The 9383-nt window shown below is 40.9% G+C and overlaps 1 protein-coding gene across 1 annotated transcript; it reads left to right on the plus strand.

Annotated features, from left to right (window-relative positions):
* The first annotated feature begins 123 nt into the window (after positions 1 to 123).
* On the plus strand, positions 124 to 9175 carry capza1a (capping actin protein of muscle Z-line subunit alpha 1a). Its single transcript, XM_084062875.1, has 10 exons — positions 124 to 219; positions 3094 to 3157; positions 3268 to 3319; positions 3443 to 3500; positions 4625 to 4831; positions 5894 to 5973; positions 6120 to 6198; positions 6302 to 6373; positions 7627 to 7689; positions 7838 to 9175. The coding sequence occupies exons 1-10, from the start codon at positions 181 to 183 to the stop codon at positions 7976 to 7978; spliced, it is 855 nt and encodes a 284-aa protein (XP_083919001.1). The 5' UTR covers positions 124 to 180; the 3' UTR covers positions 7979 to 9175.
* Positions 9176 to 9383: the final 208 nt, after the last annotated feature.

Raw genomic sequence — 9383 nt, forward strand, 5'->3', positions numbered from 1 at the left:
TGTACTTTTACTCAAAAGAGTATTTCTACATTGCAGTATTGATACCTTTTACTTAAGTACAAAATGTGAGTACTTTTTCCACCACTGCCTCTTTTCCTTGTTGTGGATGTTTGTGCTGGGTGGAGTCACTCATACCTGGCAACCCTGACGGTCGCTTTGTTAACAGTCTGATGAGGCAAGATGGCAGATTTTGAAGAGCAGCTCACCGATGAAGAGAAGGTATTACCTTGTTATTTAATGATTCTACATGCGATGGACATCCTCTCATGTTAGTAACCATCGATGTTCTTTGAAGACTTTGTCGAGCAGAAACGGCAGCTTTATTTAGCTCAGCTATAGCTATATATGAGCAGAGCTAGCTAAACAAGCCCATCTGGAGGAGCTCAACAGCCAGGCAGTAACCGGAAAACCCGCCCCAAAACACAGTCGCCCCCATTCCTTTTGCGGACCGCTCGGCCCCAGAGCTTGCGTTCTTGTATTTGTTTTACTGAGGATAAGGTCAGAAATAAGTTTAGATGTAGTGTAGGCATAGGTTACTGCGGTTAAGACACGTTAAGGAATACATCTAGGTTTAGGCATAGTTTAAGTTTACAGAGGTTACGTTTAGGAATACCAGGTGGCGACCGTTCCGAGGTAGCCGGAGTTGCCCCGGGGTGAGTGTGTTTTGGGGCGAGTGTTCTTCTATTCAGTCAGTGTAGTACATGACAGTTCAGTGTTGTTGCTCATTTTCAAATACAATGTGTGTTATTTAGGGGCCGTGGCTGTTTAATTTCCCACTTAACACGTGCGGTCGCTGCAGTTGAGTCCGTGTTGGTTTTAATGGGACAGAGTTATTTATGATATACAGTAGCTGTTAAAGAAGTTAGCTGACGCTAAATCAAAGGAAGTCAATGTACTTCCTGCATGTAACTGTTAGGATAGTGACTGTGCACCATGTCTCCCACACCCATCTAGCTCAGACCAGTGGAAAAGTATTCACATGTTTTACTTAAGCAAAAGTATCAATACTGCAATGTAGTACAACAGAATTGGTATCCAAATGTACTTAAAGTACCAAAAGTAGAAAGTACTCAGTGTGCAGAATGTCACATTTCACAAGTTTTCAAATAATAGTATACTAATATTTTCAAAATATTGCAGCGCATTGTGAGCTTGTAGATGGGCTATTTTCAAATGGTCTAAATGTATATAGGGCTGAAGTGGTTAATGTATGTTTTGTAATAATAGTCAAAATCTACAAAGTAACTAGTAACTAATGTTATTGTTTTAAGATAATTGTAGTGGAGTAAAAGTACAATATTTGCCTCTGACATGTAGTGGAGTAGAAGTAAAAGTACTGAAAATTGGATCTACTCCAGTAAAGTAAAAATAGCTCAAAATTGTACTTAAGGACAGTACTTGAGTAAATGTACTTTGTTACTTCACACCACTGGCTCAGACCTGTCAAATTAAGACTCAGTTTTTCTTCCACTGCTAAATCTAAGAATTAAGTTCCTTCCCACTTCTGTGGGCTTGCAAAGACTGGTTTGTGTGCCTGCATGCTGCTACTTGTTGTAAACTAATGCTTGGCATTCCTAAGCCAAAATTGTTGGCGACCCTAATGGTACACCAGGCCCGAAATGACTCCAGAGGACATGCTGGTATAATTAGCTTATTACACTGTATGACAAAATGATTGAAATCCACATTTTGAATATCCTCCAGGTAAAGTTACACAAGATAGTATACAGGAGAAGGTGTATAATTATGTGTCACTACAGTGCATCTTGATGAACCTACTGTATATGGATGTTTCTGGGCAAGAAACTGAATTAACTCTTGGCTGTCTTCACATATGAAGTCAATTGTGATGCTTGCTGAATAGAGCACATTGACTACTTGGAACAAGAATGGATCTAGGTTACCCACTGAGACACTTGCTCTTCAGATGGACAATAACTCGACCCCATATGTAGGTCATTGTCAGCTGCAGCTTGAGGCCAAATATCCAATGGAATGGCTTTAATGGAACACCCACAATGACATTTAGCAGTAAAGACGGCACTAATATAGACACTATGGTAGGATCGGAGTGGCCCCACTTGCGTAAGCTTATGTATAGTTGATTTAGAAAATGGGAGGAGTATGTTAAACTACTCATGTGCTTGGACTGGATTGATTAAGATTGATTCTTTAAGTAATCTACCTGTACCAACCAACCATTGTTGGCTGTTGACAAAATGCGAGTGGAAACACATATAGACTATTTTCATGCCTGTAGCCCCACTGCCCCCCCCCCACCCATGCTTGTCTGTGGCTTTAACACCATTATGCTTACACATGCATACAGGCTGCTAAGAAAAGCCCTTGGGTGACAGATCCTGCTTGCCATCTAAGGAAAGGCCAAAGTGGAGCTAGCAAGTCTGCAGTCAAGACCGCTCTCTGCTTCACTCTAGTGGCTGTTCACCTTTACGGTGTTGCTGTAGCCCAGACTGTCTAGTATAGGTTTTGTATACAGACTGTACATGCATAGAACTCACACAACTCACATACATGTATGTGAGTTGACACTTCCGTTTTATCAACAGTCAACACTGGGCAGGTAGATTACCTGAACAATAAAATAGATTTCACCTCAGGGCAGGCCATAAAAAAAATGCATCAGTCTGCACAACCAGGAAATAAATGGTGAAGTGAAGCACACAGAGTGTGAAAGTACAATTGCAGTTAAAAACTTCAGTTCAGCGGATAGCTTAGTCAAAAAGAAAGGGGCGATCGGAAAAAATATGGAGGAGAGGAGGTAAAGTAAAAATGACGTTTATTCTATAAAAATGCCAACATGTTTCGGTTAAGATCTTCATCAGGGCGAGAACAGTTCTCTTTCTTTTAAAAATAATAATAAATGAATAAAATAAAAACCTTCAACACACTTTTAAGACATTTTTATCTCCTGTGAGCACCCGGTTGGCCAGCCTAGAGTGCAGCCATGCTATTGAAAATTGCATTGTGATTTGACTGGCTTTGTTCACAATCTGCACACATAGTAATTTACTATCGATAGTAGGCATATTAAGTTCTTTTTAGAACGGTAACCTTACAATGTATTTTTCGCAGGTCCGTATTGCGGCAAATTTTGTAATCCATGCACCTCCAGGAGAGTTTAACGAAGTCTTTAATGGTGAGTCTGCTTTGTGATTGAACTCACTTGAGTGCACCATTACAATTGCTCACATTTAATTGTTTACACAACACAACTGGTTAATGCTTCCTATATCTTATTATTTTCAGATGTGCGACTGCTGCTTAACAATGATAATCTTCTCAGAGAAGGTGCAGCACAGTGAGTGGCATTTGTTTCTGTGTTACTGTGTCTGCACATTTTAAAGATACATTGGCTGTGGATAGCACTTATGTAATTGCTTCTAAATCGTGTGTCCATATTTGTCCTCTCCTTTGATAACAGTGCGTTCGCTCAATACAACATGGATCAGTTCACCCTTGCCAACATTGATGGAGATCAGGCAAGTCCTCCATCCTTCCTTCTATGTGTGTGTGTGTGTGTGTGTGTGTGTGTGTGTGTGTGTGTGTGTGTGTGTGTGTGTGTGTGTGTGTGTGTGTGTGTGTGTGTAAACAAAAAAAAAGTGTGTGTGTACAAAAACGTTTGGAAACTTCGGTTGATTATTTCTCCCCGACAATAATACCAATTGGTATTGTAATTTATATCGTTCAATATGCTACTGTTGGCATTCACTCTCATTTTGAGCGACCTGCTGGCAGGTGTGTGACTGTTACCTGAGCATGGGTCCTGTAACTTTGACAGAGATCTGTCTGTGGTACCAATGTGCAAATCTTGCCTGTACATCACTGAAAGAAAGCCTATGGTTCCTCAGTGAAGCAAGGGTGAGGAACCGGTCTACTTGGAGCGTTGTCATCCTACTTTTTGGTCTGCCTTTGACTTCACCAGTCTCACGGAACTTGGTCCTAGGTTTGGAAATGGTACCAGGCCTGACACCAAATAATGCTGCCACTCTGCGTAACGGAACACCAGCTTCCACTTGCTCTATTGCACAGGCAATTTCCTGAAGGGACAAACGTGGCATCTTTCCATGGGGGCAGTGTTGCTGCTTGGAGCATACACAAACTCAACAAAGTTGCAGAACCCATGCTCAGGTGCCAGTCACATGGGAGAAATATTCGACAGAAGTTAAGTTTCCGAACTTTTTTTGAAGAGTTGCATAGTAATAATAGTGAGTGTACGTGTTTGTAACTGTGTATGTATATATCACCCGGGTGGTAGTGGTTGCCTGAGCTTATCCAACCACTATCACCCGGGTGTTGGTGGTTGCCTGAGGCCGTGGTAACCAAAGGCTGTGGTATCCACTGCTCAGCTTTGATCGATATGCTAGCCCTCGACTGGATAACCTCGGAGCAATGGCGAATGCCCAGGAGATAATTAATCACATACCCATAGGCTTATTTATTGTCAAATAAAAAATAGATAGCATTTGATCAACATTTTAATGTAATAAATGGATGGATAGAAACACAGTTGTTGCATATTGTGTGGTAGAATTCTCAGCTGAGCGGACACTTGAGTTTATTCGGGTGCAAAACCGTTTCCCGCTATTTCCTCCCCATACTGTAGGTGCTGATCACGGAGCATGGAGACTTGGGCAACGGGCGCTTCTTTGATCCATCCAACAAGGTGTCCTTCAAGTTTGACCACCTGAGGAAGGAGGCCAGTGACCCTCAGCCCCATGAGGGCGAGGCAGCCCTCGGGCCATGGAGAGATGCTTGTGATGCTGCACTGAGGGCCTACGTCAAGGAGCACTACCCTAGTGGAGTCTGCACTGTAAGCTCCATCTAAATATCCCTGCTTTTTTTTAATGTTAGCAATGAGCAATGCTACACATATGATCACGAGCAGATCATAAGCTAGTTATGACCCCAGGACGCTGTGAATATGCTGTGTAACAAAACGTAATCTTTAGAGAAATTCCCATAGAAATTAAATGTGCGCGATGGACAAAGTCCTATTTTATGTGTCTGTTTGTCAGTTGTAAACGGAAAACTCATCTACAGTATCTAGCCATTAATATACAGTATCTAGTATAGCCTGGTTCACAGTGGGCAGGATGTTTTAGAGATGGCTGACTTCCCTCTGTGAAAGACCCCATAGTGAGGAATCCCAGAGTCGAGAGTACTTTGACAGGTACTGGTATGGCATGGTTACAGCACGTCCCCTCAGCATTCAAATCAGCATTTAAATCTGACAAAGTGTTTGTTGGGAAATGAAAACGACTTCTAAGCCACTCATCATGTACAAAAAAGTCATTCCTGTCTGAAAACCTGTCGTCTCCAAAATACATGTTTGACAACAGCTTCCAATAATGTCAGAGCAGCGGATTTCAGTTTGAATTACTCAGACCTGTACCAGTGTGCTCATAGACAGAGCACACAGCTTACTGTGGTTCAGAGGATACGCACTCCCATTCCAACAGTATCCAACTTAACCAGCAGGACATTCACTTACTGTATGTCTAGTCTGACATGGAAATGGACATACTGTACGATCATTTTCACTAAGGTTCTATGAATATATACTTGATCATCAGTTTGTGCATAAGTAGTTACTGAAGATTTGATCTTAAGACCAGTTTAGGAATTAGACCCCAGGATGGCACACACAAAAATGTACCATCTTGCAGTCAGTGTAGAAAAGAACACTTTTTGTAATGTGCAATCATAAAGAAGCCAGCACTGTGAAAAGAGGTTCCCTCTGGACATAAAATCGATATTTCTCTCAGGTGTTTACTGTCTACTGTGGTAAATAATGTAGGAGGGGTAAACTAAATGAATGGTTTTGTTGAGGATTGAGCATGTCTTTGACTAGACAATGTCTTGTCTGTCGCAGGTTTATGGGAAAACGATTGATGGCCAGCAGACCATTATTGCGTGTATTGAGGGCCATCAGTTTCAACCTAAAAACTTCTGGTAAGTTGACTGAGGCTATTGATCTGGTAGTTTAACCTATTAATCAATTTGACACTGAGAATCATCTTCCCTTCGTCATCATCCTCGTCTTCCCCACTGCTTATGATGTATTATTACTACTATTACTCTGTGATTTCTCTTTACAGGAACGGTCGCTGTCGGTCTGAATGGAAGTTTAGCATTTCCCAATCTACAGCGCAAGTGAGCGGAGTCCTGAAAATACAGGTATGTTTTATTTTGATAGAACTAGTCACAGTGTGCCTTTACTGTACGTGTTGATTTTTTACAATTTGTTATAACAGCAGTGTCCTTCCACCATCCCATCCAGGTACATTACTATGAGGATGGAAATGTCCAGCTTGTCAGCCATAAAGATGTTCAGGAAGCACTGACCATATCTGTAAGTATGGTGTTTTATTCAACCGTTAGTGCTACTGAGAGGAGAGAAAGATATGGCATTCACTTCACCCTATTTTCTGCAGTCACGTTTTATTTAGGCTTAAGCTTCACCACTTAAACTCTGTATACTTCATTCATTGGAGTCCTCCAGTGGTCTATCCTTGGCCCATTCATTGTCTCCCTCTACACCAAATCTCTTTGCCGGAAATGGCCGATCTACAAGCTCACAAGCTCTATTTTTGCTCAATGTTCACCCAGAATAGGGCCACTATTTGTTTATAGATAGCTGGTTAATAGAAAGCTGATTGGTGTAGTAATACAGGGCCCCATTTTCCACATCTTATTTCCAGGTCTTATGTGGTAATTAAGTAATAACGCTGCCGTCTTATGCGCAATCGCTATTTTACAAATCGTGCTGAACGCAAACACTTAAGGCTTAAGACTCACCAGCATATTTAACTCCTGGGGAAATGTTCATATGTTACTTAAGGGCGCTATGCGGTATCTGCTATTTTGCCCATTGACTTCAAGACTCACCGCATAGCGCTAAGACATGGTCAGGACGCGAAGGGCCCTTTCCCACCGGATCATCAAGACAATACAAAACATATGTTTTTTGCTTGGAGATCAGATATTTTTGGGCAGCACTGAGTACATTTGTGAAACATACCGATGTATGTCCACTTGTTGTACTGAGATAGAAAGGGGGAGATACTTTAATAATAGGCAACTGAGAATGTGAATATGTGTTGATTTGTCAAGAGATATCACAGATGTGTTTTGGACATGGGACAGTCACATAATGAGACGGAGGTTTATGACGGACGGGCATGCATGCACTTGGACATCTCTCCTTTCAATGTTTCTTTCTCTTTTCTTTTTATCTCACAACTTAAATCACGGAAAATAGCACTGCGTCTTGAGCTGAACTTAAAGGGAGTGGTAGCCGATACTCTGATTGGTTTGATTAAAGTAACGCCTAAACCACACCCATGACTAATTCATTTTAGCTTCTACCGCCTTGTGCAATGCAAAATTTACCGTCCTCAAAATAGCAAAACAGCACTGACCACGCCTTCAGGTCTTAAGTTAAGACATAAGACCTGCCAGTAATTAAGACCCGCAAAATAGGGCCTATAGTATAAGGAAGAGATTTATGCAATATCTAAGTAGAATTAATCTTGTGTGTGTTTATGTTTGTGAAGCAACATTATGTTATCCCTCTCATGTTGGATGCATTCTATGTTTTGACAGAACGAGAATCAAACTGCAAAGGAGTTCGTGAAAATTATTGAGGATGCAGAGAATGAATACCAGGTAATGAAACGGAAACAACTATTTCGATCTGGTCTTCACCAAAGATGTTGCCATCGAATTCACATTTCACTTCAACAATCTAAAGTCTATAGTTGTATCAGGGAATGTTACACCTTTGTACTTTTTTTTTGTTTTTGTTTTTTTGCAGACGGCCATCAGTGAGAACTATCAAACCATGTCCGACACCACGTTCAAAGCCTTACGTAGACAGCTCCCAGTCACGCGCACCAAGATTGACTGGAACAAGATCCTCAGCTACAAGATTGGCAAGGAGATGCAGAATGCTTAGTGACAGAGGCTGTCAGTGCATTTGAACCAAGAGGAAGAAACAAACGGGCACGACTGAAGCAGACGCTTGTGCAAAAGATGACATTATACAGTAATGTCTCTCTCTAAAGACAGACATATTTTTAGTTTTGGTTTTTGCCAGGGAATGATTGCTTCCATGAGCACCAAGAGGCAATGGCTTCATTTCAAAAGGACTTTGAATGGTGCAACTATAGCTCAATTGCAAATATGTTATTTTGAACAACCAAGGCCTTTGGTGACACTGTGAAAGTTCGGGTAATTCCCTGCCACACGCATTCAGACACACTCAATATACACACTGTTTTGACCTCAAGGCTTGAAATTGTACACCCCTTCCCCATGCCTTTCATGTAGCAAACATTTCTTCCATATAGCATAACATAATGCTAGAAGAGCTTCCATTGCCTAAATTATTTTTTAAAAACAAAGGACGATATGCAACGTGAATCTCTTCTGACATGAGGGAGACTTGACAGCACTAAATTATATAGCTTCTTGTTCCACTGAATATCCTATGTGTCACTCTGGCTTAATGTCATTAGCCAGGGGGCCTAATTTTACCCCCACACTTGTCAATGACTACATTTTGCCTTCCTTCTCCTTGAATTGGGAGTGGTAGCTCTTTTTGTTATCTCTAGAGTAGAGAGAGATTTCAGTTATTGAGGTGAATCAATAGGTCCTCCTTACCTACTGTATCAATAGGCCCTCCCTGCATTAGAATATTTCCCACTGTTTGCCTTTAGCTTTTGCTATATTTTTTATACAAGATGTAAGTACAGACATTATTCAAAACAAATAAAATTTGCACCAAATATGTTGTAACTATTGTGATCATTACATTTGTGTTAACATCATGCTGATTATGGTTTTCAAAGAGCCTAGGTGTCAAACTGTATTTTCTTAGATAGCTACAGTACATTTTGTACAACACAAATGTGTTGCGCTTTGCATTTACGTACACTCAACATATAAATCAGTTGTACCACACAGACCAACTTAAGGGAAATGTAGGTGATATGGGAATTTGGCAATGCCCTTGTACTGAAGCACATATAGAAATGTATCAATCGTTATCCTTTTTGTCATATTTAATCTGTACAGGTTATGCATTTCCTGTGTCCAGCAATGTCTGTGATCAACTGTGTCAATGAAAAATACACCTTATTCTGCCATTGTTCTTTGTGCGCATTGTGAAGTTATTGTGTCTACATGCCTTGAGTTATTACATCAATTACATCCTCCTGTTTTGTCCTATAATGCAGTGACTCACTGTATGCACAAATCCACTTTATATGTCAGCCCATGGCATCTATTGCAGATGTCTACAGAATAAATGTTGATGCAAATTACACTTGCATACTGTTGAGGCTCTATGAAGTTGCATA

This window comes from Gymnoscopelus microlampas, assembly GCF_963454915.1.
Source record: "Gymnoscopelus microlampas genome assembly, chromosome: 7".
NCBI lineage: Eukaryota > Metazoa > Chordata > Actinopteri > Myctophiformes > Myctophidae > Gymnoscopelus > Gymnoscopelus microlampas.